This window comes from Lichenostomus cassidix, chromosome 1 (genome assembly GCF_008360975.1).
Source record: "Lichenostomus cassidix isolate B80296 chromosome 1, HeHo_3.0, whole genome shotgun sequence".
Lineage (NCBI taxonomy): Eukaryota > Metazoa > Chordata > Aves > Passeriformes > Meliphagidae > Lichenostomus > Lichenostomus cassidix.
In genome coordinates this window covers 17,354,399-17,372,499 of record NC_139479.1, presented here as the reverse complement: position 1 = coordinate 17,372,499, position 18,101 = coordinate 17,354,399, and the positions used below count along the sequence as shown (strand labels likewise).

Here is an 18,101-nt window from a genome sequence, read left to right as displayed (position 1 = left end):
GAGGAGTTATCCACTTCAGAGCAATCTTCATTACCTTTAAAACTATTTGGCTTTGGAAGTTTCAGGAGAAAGTCATCCACTGCCATAATATTTTGTAGAAATCCACCCCCTAAAAATAATGACTGCTTTTTTTTCCTAAGCTCTTCACACAAAACAAGGCAAAAGCAAGTTAACTCTCCTGTCCCTTGCAACAGTCCAGCAACAGCAGTCTACAACTTCCCCATGAAGGAAAGAGCTGGGGCAGGCTCTGATCTCTCCTCTCTGGTGACTGGTGATGGGACCCAAGAGAACAGCAAGAAGTTGTGTCAGGGAAAGTTTAGGCAGGATATTAGGAAAAGGTTTTTCACCCAAAAGTTGTTTGGGCACTGGAACAGAATCCCCAGGGAAGTGGTCACAGCCCAAAGCCTGACACAGTTCAAGAAGTGATTGGACAACATTCTCAAGAACATGGTGTGATTCTTGGGGCTGTCTTGTGCAGGGCCAGGAGCTGGACTTCAATCACCCTTGTGAGTCCCTTCAAAGCAGATCCTCGTATTTCTTCTCATGGAAGAGATTGAATTAGTTCAGAACTTTAAAAAAGAAAATTACCATTTTTTGCTCTTATGTTCCTTTGCAGCAGCCACCAATAGCTGCTTAAAATACAGCACAGACTCAGCCTGCTTTGGGTGATGAATTTAATAAAATCCCATTAATTGGAAGAAGTTCAGCTGAACTTAAAAACTTCAAATCAAAGATTCCTGAACTCTATGTTCATGTAGGCTTTTTTACCGCAATGGACTTTTAAAAAGTTAAATTGGCCTCCATGGAGCCTTTTGCAAAAAAGACCTGTAGCAAAGCAAACTGAAACTTATCAGGATAGCCCAATTAACACATAGTCTATGGTGGAGAATATATAAACCATCTAGACAAGAGAGGCCAAAGCCTCTGTCATTCCTACCATCACATTAATTACATTTACTGGAGACTGAACAGGTGGCAGCAGAGACATTTGACAAAACAATTCCTTAGTGTGAAGCAGCCTAACACCTAAGGAAGCTGAACAGGGTGAAAAGAAATCTATGCAATTATTTCACAGCACTGTAAATTAATTGCACTTCCAATTTTCATGACACAGTTTTGTTGGAATTTTGCAATTGTTGTAAAAATGCGGCACAAAACCTGAAAGGAAATTCTCCCTTTCCTTCTAAACTGGGGTTTGAGGACTGCACACAGATTTTCATCAACAGCTGCTTGTCCCAGACAGCCAAAGCCACAGAGGTGAAAAGATGCTCCAATAGTAGCTATAGGCAGCTTCTCTTCCCTCACTGGGGTACCTCCCTAGCTGGTTTAGTAAAGGACAGATGTTGTGCATGACCCAATTGAACACCCTTTTTTTTGTTATGGCTTTGGGGAAGGAAGAGAATGTTGCACGCAAAATTCAGCGTTGATTAAAAAGCACTAACGTGGCTGAGCAAACCCCAATTTAGCCCCCTGGGCCTGTCTGACCCACTAACCACTGCTTCCTAACTGCTCTGTTGTGGCAAAGTTTGCCTGAAAAATGCAGAGCTTGCAGAGCAAAAGAACATGACCCTTATGTCAGTTTTGCAACACTTCCTTAATGACACACTATGAAAATCCCCATTCCCACACCCTCAGATTTATTGGTTTTAAACTACACATTTGTAACAAAGATGTAACAACTGATGGAGCCTCTTTAGTGACCGAACAGGGAATGCACTGAAATATCAGACAGACATATGACATCACTCAAATGTGGACAATAAATAGCAAGATCTTGTTTTACTACATGGAAGAGATGGGGCGAGAAGCCCAGGGTATTTTGAGAATTCAAAATGTACTGTGCCTGTGGAATGCTACAGTATGTTTTGTCCAAAGACCACATAGGTACCACCTACCAAAAAAAGTGATCCCTGTTTTGTTTCCACAATCTCCTTTCAGGTATGCTTCCTTAAAACATAGGTCTTTCATAGGCTCTGTAGGCTCAGGGTTTGCCTAGGCTTTGTGCTTTCCTACAGATCTGCAACAGTAATCCCTGTACAGAAGAGCATAAAAAGCAGGGGCAGGTAGAGTGGAGCACGTTTGGCCCTTTTTTCTCAAAGCAATAGCAAAGGTATTGGATTTATGTAAGAAGAAACATGCTAGCTACACTTGAACTGCCTCTTGCAATACCATCTCTAAGTTTATTGAGATCTGGTGCCCAACTAAAGTCCCAGTTCTAAAGCATGCATGAAAGCCTTCATCTTTTATTATGAAATAGGAAAAAAAAAAAAAAAAAAAAAAAAAGTAGATTTCCATTTATCACCATGGGAGAAGGAAAATTTGAAGTAAGTACCAGCCACTAAATGCTCAGAAAACAAACAGCAAAGAAAAGCCTTCAAAATAATAGCAAGTCTTGTGATTTTTTTTTTTCAGCATTCAAGGACTACAACAGACAATAGCTGGATAGAAGCAGGAACCAAGAGCAAAGATTTGGCAGTGTTAAAGAACTAGGCATCTGCAGCTCTCTGAAGGACACTGATCCACCTCTTGCACAAAAAGAAAGGAGATGGCAAAGAGGTGCTCTCAAAAGAACATGAGACATTTACAGCTAGTGAGGGTTAATGGTGTCCTGGAAAAATGTGATTCTTCAAAAAGGGAGAAGGAACTGCCATGCTAGGAGATTATCAATGCTTAATCATTTTACAGGAGCACAGAAAATTATGTTTAGTGACCTCTAATTTCTCATGTTTTCCAAAGATAAATTAGAACTTCAAAGGAAAAATCAGGGAAAATTAGAGTCAAAACCACAGCCTCTCTGTACAACTTATACATTTGCTTTCCTTTCCAAGTGTTTCCAAGCTGATGGGATGTCCAACACGAGCCTGCAAACTAAGGATCAATTTCATTTCACTGCAGACACAATTCTTCCAGAGGAAAAAAATGTCAGCATAATACAATGTGCATCTCAAACATTTTTTTCCCAAAAAATGTTCCAATTTCTTGAGAGAAAGACCTTTCTAATACGAGTATCCTGCTTGTCTGGATCAAAAAAAAATAATAATCCTACTGTTTTTGTTTTTCTGCCAACATCAACTTTTTCAACACTGTAAAAACAAACAAATGGTGAAAAAAGAATATTCAGTCCATCATCAGAGATCACAGACATGGAGGACCCTACCACACCACTGTATGGCACAGCAGAACAAGGCAGGAGCATCAGGGCATCCAGGCACTACACCAGAGAAGAATTTGGGGAAACACGTTAGGAGCTCCCAATGGCTCCTGCCTGAAAAATGCTTTGGAAAACAAGTAGCACAGCTATCACATGAGAGACCTTGAAAGTGGCACTCTGTAGTTGTGACCTGATGGCAAGACAACCTGATGCAAAATGCTCCTTTTCAAAAAGGCTTTACTGCATTTTTTAATGAAAACTCCTGTTCACAGATTACCCAGCCCCCTAAGAGGGCTTGAAGATACTTTAAAATGGTGTCATCTACATATAAAGAAAAAAAGTAGGCACATCATCTAGCTCATGGGAATGGAAACCACAGGCAAGGGACTTTGAGCCATCAAACTGACAAAGCTCCCATGGTTTGAGACTAAAACTCTGTTGCACTCTTGCTTTTCTTGAATTTCCCACACACAGATATAAAAGGCAATGCCCTTAAAGCTCAGAGGACTTGGATTTAATGCAGTAAACTCCAAGCAACCCAATTATGTTAACTATTTTAGACACTCATGAGAAGAACAGCATTCAGATCGGGTATGCACACAACAAATTTATCTTTTCACTCCCCATTTTCTGCTCCCATAGTCCTGGCTTTCTGGACATGGGACAGCATGAGAACCTGTCAGGCACCAAGCTCTGCACCCCTGACAGAGTCCCAGCAAGGCTTGTGCTTCGTGTTAGCCAAGCCTTGGTCTCCTCCACAGAGATGAGGGGTCTCATATGAACAGATACTGCCCCAGTTACTGAGCTGATGGAATGGCAGGAAACAAACGATGTGGAAGCAAAGGGAAAGATTTAGCAAAGCCAAATACCGCTAGAGTTAATAATCATGCCCTAATTCAAACCAGGCTCTTCTAAAGCAGGTCAGGTTAATTTTAATTACTACACAGTTTTTTTCTTGGCATAAGCCAAAGAGGTTCACATCAGAACCACAGGAACCACTTGGGAGGCAGGAAGCTGTTGCACTTATCCTGTGAGTACCATGACCCGAATCAATTAGTATGCAGTGCTGCACATTTCCTTAAATCATCTCCAGTGCATACATTCCTAGTCTCACATCCAGGGTCACCATAGCTATGAAGGAAACAAAGGACGGTGGTGACGCTTGCTGGCAACTGCAGCCCTGCCTCTTCCACGTGTCTGCACAGGGACACAGCTGCTGGGGCTAACTTTTGGGAAGGTATTTCCTTGAGCAAACTCCTACCATGCAAATGCAGGTAAGCCCACATACAGTTTCATGAAAAAAGACTGAAGAGATGGCGTTCCCAGGCAAAACTAGAAACGAAAAAGTCTGCATGCCAGCGTGTGATTGAGTTAATGGCCAATTTAAGATTAAGTGAACAAAGGTAAGTTTAGGTTACTACACAAACCTAATACATAGGAGAGGCACTACACAGCCCAGGCAGAACACTACCAGATTTCCACACTGAGCAATTTGTGCTATAGCACATACAGGGGTATTGCCATTACCCTCTGATTCAAAGCCACCTACCCACAGGGCTTAATGTAATCCTACCCACAGGGCTTAATGTAATCAAAGAGTATGGCAGCAGCCTCCACAAACACGAAGAGGACCCTTGTATTCAATGTTACTTTTACATCTGAAAAAAATATTTTCCTTTGGACTTCATTAATAAAACAAACGAATCAAAAAAATACCAAACAACAAAAACACCAGGGGAAAAAAGAAAACTTGTTTTCTTTCAGAAAGGCCATATGAGCACCCTCCTCAAAAGCCCTTGCAGAAAGGATCACAGATGTCCAAGCCATGCCCTACACTTTGTCCTGCAGCCACAAAAGCCCCTGATCTTCTAGTCTCCCACAGAAGGGACGCTGAGAGTGAGTACACAGCTAAGAAGAGCTGGAATCCTGATCTCCTCTCAAGCTTCATGTTTTGTATCATTAACTTCAGTGCTTAAGAGAAACACAGCTGCCTTGGCAGGTCATGCTCAAGGAAGAAAGGCAGCTTCTGAGACAGTAAGTGCAAAAGCTCCTTAAAAGTCATGATGACCTAGGGGAAGGATTTTAAGTTAATTGCCAGTATCTCGTAGCAGGAAGCACTGGCATAGTACATCCCAAGTGCCGTGGAAGGCCTTAGATACAGACTGTCACCGGGGTGCTCTTCCCAGCTGTCCCCTTCAGGACAAAGCAGGGCACACAACAGCTGCCAAGCCTGAAGGCTTCAAGTGCCACAGCTCCATCCATGTCTGCCACCAAAGAGCGAAGGTTACTGCTACAAGTCTACTCATGACCATGGAAGTCACTAGAGTGTACAAAATGTTTCTGGGTGTACTGAATGTCACTGGGACCACTTGCAGCAGCTCAGGATAAACTAAATTTTAGTATACTGCTGTGATGTCAGTGATTTAACCTGACACAAGAAAACAATACTAAAATGGCAAATAAATGCAAGCTTAACAAGGCCAGGTGTAAGGTCCTTCACCTGAGTTGGGGCAATCCCAACCATGCATACAGGCCAGGTAATGAGTGGCTTCAGAGCAGCTCTGCTGATACGGACCTGAGATGTTGGTGGATGAAAAACTGAGTATGAACCAGAAGGTGTATTTGCAGCCCAGAAAGCCAATTGTGTTCTGGGCTGAATGAAAGGCAGTGCAGCCAGCAGTTTGAGGGAGGTGATTCTGCCCCTCTGCTCTGCCACTGTGATATCCTGCCTGGAGCACTGCATCCAGCTCGGGGGTCCAGGGTTCTCAATACAGGATGGACATCAACCTTCTGGAGCAGGTCCAGAAGAGGTTACAAAGATGATCAGAGGGCTGGAGCACCTCTCCTATGGAGACAGGCTGAGAGAGCTGGGATTGATAAGCTTGGAAAAGAGAAGGTCTGGGGAGACCTTGCAGAACCTTCCAGTACCTGAGCAGAGCCCAGAGAACAGATGGGGAGGGATCCTTTCTCAAGGAGTGTAGTGATAAGACAAGGGATAATGCTTTAAACTGAAAAGAAGGCAGATTTATATTAGCTATCAGGATGAAATTATTTACTGTGTGGGTGGTAAGACACTGTAACCAGGTTGCCCAGGGGAGCTGTGGATGCCCTATTCCTGGAAGTGTTCAAGGCCAGGTTGGATGGAGCTCCAGTCCAGTGGAAGGTGTTCCTGCCCATGGCAGGCGAGTTGGAACTGGATAACCATTAAGGTACCTCCCAATCCAAACCATCCTACAAATCTATGATTTTTCTCCTATGTTTAAACTTGGGTAGGGAGAATAAATCTCTCTCCACAGAGATCTAAGAACCATATGCAAATGCAAAGCACAAGTGTTGGAGCAATGAAGCATATGTAACAAAAAGCCTGACATATTTTCTGAGTAAGGCAATAGAAAACACTTTATTTACAAGGTACAGGAGCCAACATAAGGGATGTTTCACACATGCAGAAGAAGACAGACTACTGCCCATGTGGGAAGTGGGCACAGCAGTCACGCTCACAAACACATATGGAAGGAAAAAGGCCTGCTTCCCTCCCACTAATCTTACCATTCTCTTCCCCAAAAAAACAAGGGTTAAGGAACAAGTATTTTAAAAAGGATTACAGTACATGAGAACTTAAGCAAGCACGACGACATTTTCTGAATTGATAAATCTCCTTTATATGATGGCAAAGAGGAAGGAATGCTTTGGGAACTCACATTTTGGCTGGAGAACTGCTTTGCCCCTTCTGTGTCTTCTTATGAAATCCACTGTCCTGGTTTAGGAACGGCACTCCCCAATTTAGTACTCCCACTGAAAACAACACCACAAGCCAGTCGCCTCCTGCCCCACTCTAGTGGGAGACAAAAGGCAGTGATAGTGGGTTGAGATAAGAACAAGTTACTGGAAACAGCAATGAGATAAGATAATAAACAGCAACAACACTAATTTAAAAAGTGTATAAAGAGAGGGTGATTTACAGGCAAAAATGCTCACCAAGCCCAGGACAATGAAAAACAATGGCAAACATTCTCTGTGTGCCATGCTTCTCCCCCAAACACAAGCCATGCCCAGCTCCCTCCCAGAAGTGAGAGTCCCTTACTTCCATCCCTGGCGGTGATGTGGGTGGTATAGAACAACAACCCAGACACACACATGGCTCCAGGCGCTGCCCCCTCATGGCTACTGCAAAAAACCTCAAAAAAACAACTCTGTCCTCGCCAAAACCAGGACATCTTTGTAAGTCTCTTCTCAGGAGTCCTGCACAGGGAGCCCAGCTAGCATGCCAGAGGAATAACTAATGAACAAAGACGTTACACTTCCAAGTAATTGGTAGGGTTTCTTTGGTTTTTTTTAACAGAAACTCAGGTATTGTTAGGGTTTAACCGAGGGATGAGAATGGAAACAACTCTGTGGCAAATAAAGAACATTTCTAATTCTCTAACCACTTTGAACATAATTCTAAGAGGGGAGCTAATCTTCAGAAAGTAGATAGCCATGCTACAGCCATCACACTGACCAACTTGGCAGGGATCTCTACAGCCAAAAAATACCAATGCTATATAAGATCAACTAATCAAATATGAAATAAAGTATTTTTATTAACTAAACGCATTTTTGTAAGGAGAAGTAGCTAGTGCTGACTGCAACTCCATGGGTATTTTCCTGAACCTTCTTCCTTGAATGTTCTTGTAAGAACGGAAGACTTGGTGTGCAGTAATTAACACAGTAATATGTCAGGTTTTAACAGCAGCTGGGACATTCCCATTAGCCTTGGCAACAACACTTAATATTCCACGTGTGCCATGCCTTTTTGTTACTGCGGAAATAGAAATCTAAGACTCCAACCTCCCTCCAGTAAAACACTTAATTTTGCTTTAAGAAAGCGTCTCCTGACTTTCTGTTTATTTTAAAGCTGTTTCGCTTAAAGTCTCCCCGGTTTTCTGTCTCTAAGAGAGGTACATCATGTACTTGGAAGTACAAGTCACAGTTACAGCTGTGCTCATCTACCATGTGGAAATCGCACACGTGCAAAACCAGCAAGCGCTTCTGGACACCACTTCATGGAGAAAGTCTTCAGTGGAGGATCAAATGCCAACAGGAATAAGGGGGGCAGGGAACTATCTACCCACACACATCCCCTGCCCACAAAACCTGGTGGAAAACATCCTAGGGGGAGGGAAGGACAAAGTTTGACCATGATATCCAGCACTTCCTCTCAGCGAGGATAATGGAAAGAGCCTAAAGCGTCCTGGACAAGCTGGAGAGATGATGGTAATGAGAAAACATTCAGCAGATTTTCTGCTGACAGCCATAGGAAACATCAAAAAAAGTCCAGAAATAAAGTTTTACAGGAAAATCAAATTATTTTAATGAAATCTGCAGACTGTTTAAGGCAGAAATCAATTGATTCTTGACTCATGCTGCTACCTCATTTGTGTTTTGTTTCAGTTCCACCCACTCCTCGAATACCTACCTTCAGTCTGCCACAGCTACTTCAAATTAGCATTTTCAAGAGGTTTTTTACTCCTTCCTTGTTCTTTTCTTGCTTTCCTGAGGTTTCCACTGAGGAATAAGAGGAATCTAGCATGTGGTAGATTACAACAATTTCTCAAGCATGGTGTTGCAAGCATATTAGTGGCAGATAAAATGAAAAACCTCAAAGAATTTCAGGAGGAGGTTAAAGATTAAGTATCTATTATATGCTTTTCATAGCTAAAGTTTGAGGAGAAAAACAGGTATTTTCAAACTGTTTGAAAATAATTTAAAGGGAGAGACAAAATATTGCAGGCTAAACCCAGCGAAAATTACTTAACTGGCCATTTTTCATTCCATGCCATTATTTCTTTCAGTCTCCAGACATTATCTGAATTAGGGAATTTTCACCAAACAATTATCAAGCATGAGAAATCACCATTTCAATTTCAGCACAGTATGGGGGAAACATCTATGAAGTGAAGGCATACATTGCATGAGGGAAATAATTACTAACATGGGCTACATCAGTCACACATAGCAAAGCCCCCTCTGCATTGCATTCCTCACATTCGCTTATGCAAAACTTTGGCTCGATGTAACTGTTATCAGCTTTAATACCTAATAACTTCACTGGCTGGAGAGTAGGCAGACATGGCATGACAAATATCTCAGAGATCTCAAGGCTTTTGTACCTGTGCCCATCACAGAGCCTAAGCAGATGTTACATCAAGTGTTCTTGTTTTTACACCTTGCAAGTCGTGGGTTCTTGACAGATGTGCTGGAGCAAATCCCTGTGCTTGCACCAAAAGAGCTCCAAATACTCCCACTAGTCATCTCTATTTCCTCATGACTTTTTTTTTTTTTTTAATGCATGCCTAAACAGCTCAAGAAAAGCATTTTATTTCCCACAGGGGAAGTTCCATGCGGCAAACTTATTTTCAGCTGTGTGCTTAAAAAATACAAAAACTCATTTTTATGCTTTTGTTTGGGAAAGTGCATGACATTTATGTCAACACAGTTTTGGTAAGAAAAGCATAAGTTTAGACACAAGTAGCAATCACTTAAAACCTTCCAAAAGTTACTCCTTCAAGAAAACAAAGAAAAAACCAAAGAAAAAAGAAACCTACAAATATAAGATACAGAAAACATAGTGAACAAGAAAATTAAGATTACTTTAGTAAAGAGTTTACAAAAAAGTATTGAAGATCCAGCCAGTGCTCTGCACTAGTTCAGACTTGCATGGTGTTTCTTGGCATGGTCTGTGCCAAGGACTTCATTCCTGAAAATCTTTACAGAAATTCCCAGAACCTAGAACTTAAGCAGCTTTAAAAAGAAGTCTTAAGTTGATGAAAGCACTGTCTTATGCCATGAAACATTTGTGTCAAATCAAAAAACACATATGAACCCAAAGAAAGCATGAAATGTCTCTTGAAGAGATAGCTAAGACCCAAGAGCAGCCATCACCCTCCCCAGTGGGCTCTTGGCCGGCGATGCAGGCAAACAGTGCTCACTGCACCCGGCAGCTTCACCGATACACACTCAGCATTATCACTGAGCAGCCTCAATGAATTTGCTAGCATGCAAGCTGGCAAAAACATAGACCAAAAGGCAAAACCAGACATTGGAGAGTCCCAGTTAGCTTTGCTTTGCTGGCAGCGTGAGGGAGTCAGTTTCCTCCTCAGTTAGCCATCAGGAAGGCTCCACTGCTCCAGATCAGCAAAACAACCAATCCCAAGTATATGTTTCCAATATTGAGAAAACCAGCACACTACCCAACATGTAATCCTCCTCTGGCTGAACTCCCACAATTTACTTTGGGTTTGGATGTCCTGACCAGCTGCATTGTTAACACAAGGTGTCCTTTCTGCCTGTTTATCCACAAACCAGCACCTGGAAGGCAAGCCAGCTGCTTCCTTACCCCTGCACAAATTTCACCGTTTGCCTTCAGTGCAATCCAACTCTGATTTATGTATGGTTTACACCGGGCAATTCTTATGTTTCCATTGGCATTGAAGGAGTGTATACAAAGACAAGAGCTTTATGCTGAAATAGGCAATGATTGCTCTATGCACTTAATAAACATTAAAAAAACACAAACACAAAATTATGAAGGCTGTATCTTACATTAGCTGCTTCAAATCAGTTCAAGAAATCCAGCCTTGTTTATGACCCAGGTCCAAGCTATCTTTGAACCACAGTCCTTTTCAACATCTCCCCGGCAAAAAAAAAAAAAAAAAAAAAAGAAATCACAAACATTAAAGTACAAACACATTTCTGAAAATCATTTACTGTATATATAACTTTAAGCTAAAATTTCCAAGTTTATTTCCAAGTTTTTCCAAGTGTCACATGCACAAAACTATCAAAGCATAAAGCAAACAAGCCCAAAGCTGATGCAGAGCAAGCCACTGAGGTTTGTACCTCTTGAGAGCTCTGTGGCTGGCACATCTTTCTGTTAATGAAACATAAGCTCCATTCACATTTTGAAATTGCTGCTAGTCAAACAGCTCTAAAAACAAGGAGCACAAAAGATGTTGAATTCTCATAGTTCTTTGTGTTGCTTGTAAATGTTTCCCAAGCCACAACTCCCCATGCAAGCTTTTGAGCCTAAAACCCAAGAGACAAATAATTACGGAGAGGAAGACTGCCAAAGCACCAAGACAGAGCAGCAATAGAAAGCAACAAACAGCAAGAATTAAGTGGTACATAGGATGCTACCTATTTGTTACACTGAATGGTGACATCTCCACTGATCTCACTGTATTTACAGGGGAGGGGTGACAGGATTTTGACTGGCACAACCATCTCTATATGGAAGCTGTCTGAGGTTCATGCCTGCCTGCCTGCAGAAGAAAAGTTGGGAGGGGATCAGGGGATGTAGATTCCTCTCTGGGTACTGTCAAGCCAAGTTTGCTTCCTTTGGGCCACAGCTACATTGCACATGACCTGGAAAAAGCCAACTTCTGATGTGATGGAAGACTGATGTGATGGGCTTTGTTTTGCCCTTTGGCCACCTTGGGTGTTGACCCAGTAATCCTCCCATCTCAGGATTCTGCACCTGTACAGAGGCTTGAAGGCTCAGCTGGGACCCAATCACTTTAATACAACCAGCTCTGATGTCCCACATGGAAACTAAACTATCTTTCCTTACATTTGCTCACAGCAATGCAAACCCAGAGGCACTTGAACAGACTTTAAGGAACCAGCCAGAAGAACAGAAAGAATCTTTACTTCTCTCCAACCGATCCAGCCACAAGCATGCTTAATCAAATCCTGGAGAATGACCTCCCAAACGCCTCACCACACACCTCACCAGACTGGAACCCCAGTGAGATGCCATGTGCTCCACTGTGAGAGACCCTCGACCCCGCACTCCAGGGTAAGAAGCACCTATGTTAAAAGTACACTAATAAGCATATACACACATCTTCCACAGCAATGACACTGTTAGGCCATGGACACACAATCAAAGGGATTTAATCTTTTACAGGTGGGCTTGAGCAGCTCACAGAAGGCAGCTCCCTGTGCAAGCTCTTGGCACCTGAGCAGGAATGGTGCAAGGAGCTGCACAGAGGAGCACAGTGCTGTGCTGCCCGGGCAGGGAGGGGCAGACATGCATGGGGACCAGCTGTGTGCATGTCTGAGGAAGGGCAAAGGGCACACACAGCTGGGGTGCACATGGGGGAGGTCAAACAGAAGATAAATCCATCAGTTTCTTTGGGAGGAGCAGCCATCATGGGGAGTGAGGTAATGCAACAACCCACAGCAGTTCCCTCTGTGGTGGCATTTTTCCCTCCAGGAAATTTTACTGGATACAATGTTCTCCCACTTCTAAAGAGACAACACATTTCTATCCAAGAACTATCGCTGGAAATATGACTATTTATTTACAGTATGAATAATTATTTTGCATCTGGCTTCAACAGCTATGTATCTCAGGGAAAGGAAAATCCTTACTGTGAAAATGTGAACCACTCAGACAACACCATACCTCTGCATGAGGATAAAAAGAGATATCAGAAAGTGGGCTTTGCTGGGTTTAGTTTCAAATTTTTTTAACCTTATTCTGAAATGGATGCTGGACTTATTTTTTAGAGTAATGACTTTAGATATCACAAAATATTGTTCAGAGAAGGTGTGGATGCCCAATCCCTGGATGCTCCTCCTCTGGAAGTGTTGAAGGTCAGTCTGGGCAAGGCTTTGAGCAAGTGAAAAGATGTCCCTGTACACAGCAGAGGCGTTGGATTAATTGATCTTCAAAGGTCAAACCAAAATATTCTATGTTTAGAAGACACCTGCAGACTTCAATTGGTTTAGAAAAACCTGTAAACACTCTGAAAAATACAGGTAATCAGGCATTTACACAGTTCAGACCTCCCAGGGATGTAATCTATCATCCAGTATATTCTTCTGAAATGTAACTGTTTTAGATCTATCAGACATAAAATTCACACACAGGACAGAAAATATCCTGTATGACAGAACCACACATTTAAAAAGAGAGGAAGAGGAATTTCACCTGTAAATATGGTGAAAACTCAAATTAAGATACTAGGAATATCTGAAATGCACAGTATTTTCTCCTCCACCTCCTTCTCAGACAAGGAGGATTACAGTGAAAAGGCAAAATAAGATACTTTTTAACAGCACAAGTAGGTGCTGTGGAGATAGAGGAAGGGCAGCAGTATAAAATTTTGTATTTCACAGGTTTATGAGGAGCTAAATTGAATGTTAATTTCTTTTCTTTTAATAAGAATAAGGTTAAATATCTTTAAGAGATCCAGGATTTAAGAAAATATGGACTACACCACTTGGTGATTGAAATCCAGCCACCCTTAATGACCACAGCTAATCAGATTTTACTATTAATGTTAGACACAAAAGATTTCAGCTCCTGCCTGAATGAAGTGTATAGCTGAATAGAAAGAAAGAAAGAAGACTGATTCTCTTTCAGGATTTGCCCCCAGCTGTTTGTAAGAAGAAAGCCTGGTTTAGGGAATATTTGAACCTACTTCAGACACATTTCATGTAAAAGCAAGGATGATTTCTATGGGTGGCAACAGCCCCTAAGGTGGAGCTCCTGAAGTTAATGCCTACAAGAAAGGGATGGTCAGCTCTGGGATGCAGGGAGGAACTACAAGGATGCAGAAGCAAGTACTGCTGGATGTGCTGGAGAAGGTGTGAGGGACAGGAGATGGCCTCAGTGTGATGCCTCTAGGAATTCCTGGGCCTTTAGGCTCCACAAGGCAGCAGTTCCTGCACTTGGACTTCAGAGAGATGGGATGAGAATCCACAAAGAGAGGCAACATTTCACCCCCTGTTTGCAGATAGTGTTCTCCTCAGTATCTCTTTTTTTAAAAAAAAAACAACCAACCCAAACATATGTACCCACACTGCTCCAGCCACTCTTTTTTTTAAGTAAAAAGCAACAGTTTGGAGAGTACAAAGAAGAAAACATGTAAAATTATGAGAACATGCAGCTCCCAAGAAATGACATTGTATCATGCTTTTCAAACTTTCAGGAACCAAAGCGTTTTGCGTTTTTTTGTTCATTTTGTGAAATAACATCCCCCTCTCCACCTTCTAAGTGAAACACTGTGTTTTAGAGAGTGTGTGCCACGATGTAAGATGCCCATGGGTGGGGCTTTTCACAGGAGATGCACAAAGCAGTGCACTGGTTATTCCTGAGGACCCTCCATCCAGCTGGTCCAAATCCAACATGCCCAAGTTTCAGAAGTGCTGAGGGAGCCAAAATCCTGAAGAACAGCAATGGCTGCAGTGGGTGCTCAGCCTCCAAAGAGGAAAACAAAAAGCAGCCTCGGTAAGCCAGTCCTACACAGAAGTTTTGTGTGAGCAAGGACAACTCAAACAGTCTTAACCAGAACTAGTCCAACACATCCTTGCCATGAGATCAGGAAGCTCAGTAACAGCACTGGGGCTCCACACAAGGCCTGGTGAGACAATCACATCAGCCTCAGTCTACCTAATGCCAAGGCAACAGTTATGCAATGACAGAAACAAAACGCTGTATTCACAGGGGACTGGATCCCCAGCTGACAAAGGCTTCTTTTTGTGACTTCTTTTTGAAGTACTTCGTATGAAATTTCTGCTCCAAGTCCCCTCTCCTCACTGACCAAACTGCCATTAACTCAGTCAGGCACAGCTTGGTCATCCAACAATGCTTCTTAGCAAAGAACTCAGTAGACCTTGGGATTTTATGTTGTTATTATCATCATTATGAGCAAAATGTTCAAGAAAAGTTTTCTTCTCTTCACTCCCCTTTTCCCAACTGCTACATTCAGGACAACACATTCTACATGGACATAAATTATACACTTCACACACAGTTGCAGATCCACAACCTGTAAGAATAACTTCAGTGTTTTTCTAAGATTTTAGGACTGAAATAAAGATTGGCTTCTTAAGATGAATCACTTACAAAGATTTAAACCAACTTTTTGATTTCAAACGGCTAGCAACTTAATTCACTGAAGGAAAATCAATTTCCTACACTTAGCAGCCAAGACATTTAAGAACAATTTTACATGTGTTACCTTGGAAATCAATACTTTCCTCTTAATAAGACACTAAAAACATTCCTTTGTTTCTATCCCTCTTCCATCCCCATTCCAAGATTTATTGGACATCAACCCATGCCAGTAAAAGTGTAAGTTAAGAGGAGGATAGTAAGATATAGACAAGGGGAGAGGCCGCCCACTTTGAGTTTCATTTAATATCCAAAGTTCACATAGGAAAAGGATAGTCTAAAAAATGAGTATCAGGATATGGACACAAAAAGTAAGATTTTGATGCTACTAATACAGCTGGTTGATTTGTTTCAACTGTCAGAGCTGCTGAGGCTACAGGAATCAGTACTTTAACATGCACTGAAAGTTGAAAATTTATAAAAAGCTTAGCAAAAAGGCATTAATACTAGAGGAGTCTGATCTTCACTAAGCTAGGGAACAAACCAGTTAATAAGCATTTAGAAATTAAGGAATTAGGTGATGCGAATTAATTTAACAAAGTAGCAACCATAGGAATTCTGTCAGCTTCCTTTAGCCTTGGCTGAGTAATTAATTTTTTTCTTCTTAATTAAAAGCAGAGACAGTGCCAGCATCAGTATGTGCATATTAACACTCGGGCATGCACTGATAGCTCTGCTTTAGCAGCTGCAACCTCTAAGCAAGAATATGCCAGTGGCAAACTAGAGCAAAGATACAACTGTAATTTTCTTTTTCTAAACCCCCTAACTTTCCTTACTGCTTAATTAATTTGGATGTATTGTTGGTGGAAAGGAGAGCTCGCAGGAAGCAGCACACGCACTAAAAGTCCCATGCTGGAAGGATGGGAATGCTAAAGGTGAGTGCTGACCGTCGATAGACCCATGTCCACTATGAATCTTTCCCTCCCTAGGGCCCGTTTCTGCTCCTGTTAACACACTCACACAAGTGCTACTTCCTCCCGCCCCCCATAAGTTTGGGAGCAGAAATCGCCACTTTCCACCCTCACCCAACTCCCTCCAAAGCTGCAAGAGGGCAAAGCGCCCCACGTTATCCCAATGGCCCGCAGGATTTCCCAATGCTCACAGCCAAACGCATCGTGCGGGGCACACGGAGCGCTCAGCGCTGTCCATCTCCAGAGGCACGGCCGCTCTCCTCGCTGTGCCCCGAGCCCATCCCCGGTCTCCCAGCCGGACTGCACACCCCGGCAGAACTGACCAGCACCTCTGGGCAGAGGGGCTGCACGGCCCCTGATCCCGAGGGGAAGCCGGGCGACACAGAGCCGGTCCCCAGCGCCGGGCGGCGGCACCGAGACCCGCGGGGAGACCCGGGGCAATTCCTGCCTCCCCCCAGCGCGCCTCCGCCTCGGCTGCTGCGGGATGGACCGCGGGATGGAGCAGCTCCGGGCCGGCTGCGTACAGCCGCCTCCGAAACTACAGATCCCGCACGCTGCATTATTGCTATTATCATCATCATCAACATCAATGATTTATTTCAGAGGGAGGGAGCGCTCTGCAGATGGCGAGCAAGGTCCCGCTGTCCCGCCGGACAGGGCGTCCCTGCGCCCGCTCCGCTCCCCGCGCGGAGTTCTGTGGCAGCGGCGCGGAGCGAGGCGAGCGGAGGGGCGGCCGCTCCCCCTCAGCGCTGCCGGGGCGCTCAACAGGCGGCTGCCGATCCCCGCGCTGCCCCGCACCTGCCCCCGCTCCCGCTGCCCCCGCAGCAGGCTCCCCTGCGGCCCCGGGGCGCGGGCTGCCCCGCAGCCGGGCTCGCTTACCCATGGCTGGCTCTCGCGGTGCGGGCGGCGCGGGGCGCGCAGGGCAGGGGCGGGCTGTGCCGTGCCGGGCTGTGCCGTGCCGGGCTGTGCTGTGGCGGGGAGCGGGCTGGCGGAGCGCAGCGGCCGCAGCTCTGTCTCGCAGTGGCGGGCTCGGCTCGGCTCGGCTCAGCCTGCGGCGGGAGCGGCGGCAGTGAGGGCGGGCGGAGCGGAGCCGGGAGGGGAGGAGAGGAGAGAGGAGGGGAGGGGAGGCCCCGCCTGCCCGCCCGAGGGGCTCGGCCCGGCCCGGCCCGGGGCAGGGGGCACAGCGCCCTCCCGCGGCAGCCGCCCGAGGGCCCACACCGCCCGGCAATGGGCGCTCGCTGTCGCCCGCGGTGCCCCGAGCCGCTCCGGCGTGACAGCACTCTGCCCCGAGCCGCTCCGGTGTGACAGCGCTCGGCCCCGAGCCGCTCCGGTGTGACAGCGCTCGGCCCCGAGCCGCTCCGGTGTGACAGCGCTCGGCCCCCGAGCCGCTCCGGTGTGACAGCACTCTGCCCCGAGGCGCTCCGGTGTGACAGCGCTCAGCAGCCGCCAGGACCCCTGACCCGCTCGCCTGGGAAAACTTGGGAAGCTGAGCCGCGGGCACCCTTGACCTTCAGAGGCACCTGCCCCTTAATGTTTCTCTCTGACGATGGCAAGGGCGCCGCGTGCTATAACACGACATTTCATTGCTGCCTATAGCCGTGCTCGGCAATGTGATTCTTATCTTCGCAGCCCTTTCCGAAGAGGCTCATGCCGCTCTCCAGCGTCACAGCACTGCGGGAGCTGCCACTCGAGCGACGTTCCAGCCACACAGCCGTGCATGACGATGCTCGCGGTGACTTTGTCACTTCTGTAAGCACTGTGAGGAATGAGTCTTGGCTTTGGGAGCATTCGATAAATGGGACCCTGAAGTAACAGACTGGGTAGTTCGGGGGCATATGGGGGGCTTCTCCCTTAGGAGATTGCCAGTAGTCCCTTCCCCATACCTAGGCATGTTGGATGTAAAAATGACAGTGTCACACAGGAGTGATCCTTCACAGACACTGAAGATAGGTATGGAAGAGAGTGGCAAAGTCAGCTTTTTTGGTTTAGTTGCTTTCCGACATTGGACTTTTACCATTAGAGCAATTTGATTGCTTCAGACACAAAGGCCAGTGCTTTAGACAGAATAAGTGCATCTACAGTGACTAATATC

General features: G+C 44.8%; 1 protein-coding gene across 1 annotated transcript in view; it reads right to left on the bottom strand.

Annotated features, from left to right (window-relative positions):
• Window positions 1-17,074, bottom strand: part of GPM6B (glycoprotein M6B) — a 109,702-nt gene extending 92,628 nt beyond the window's left edge. The window contains exon 1 of the mRNA XM_085051911.1: window positions 16,889-17,074. Within this exon, the coding sequence (XP_084908037.1) occupies window positions 16,889-16,892 (4 nt within the window). The 5' untranslated portion in view covers window positions 16,893-17,074. The remainder of the gene's footprint in view (window positions 1-16,888) is intronic.
• Window positions 17,075-18,101: the final 1,027 nt, after the last annotated feature.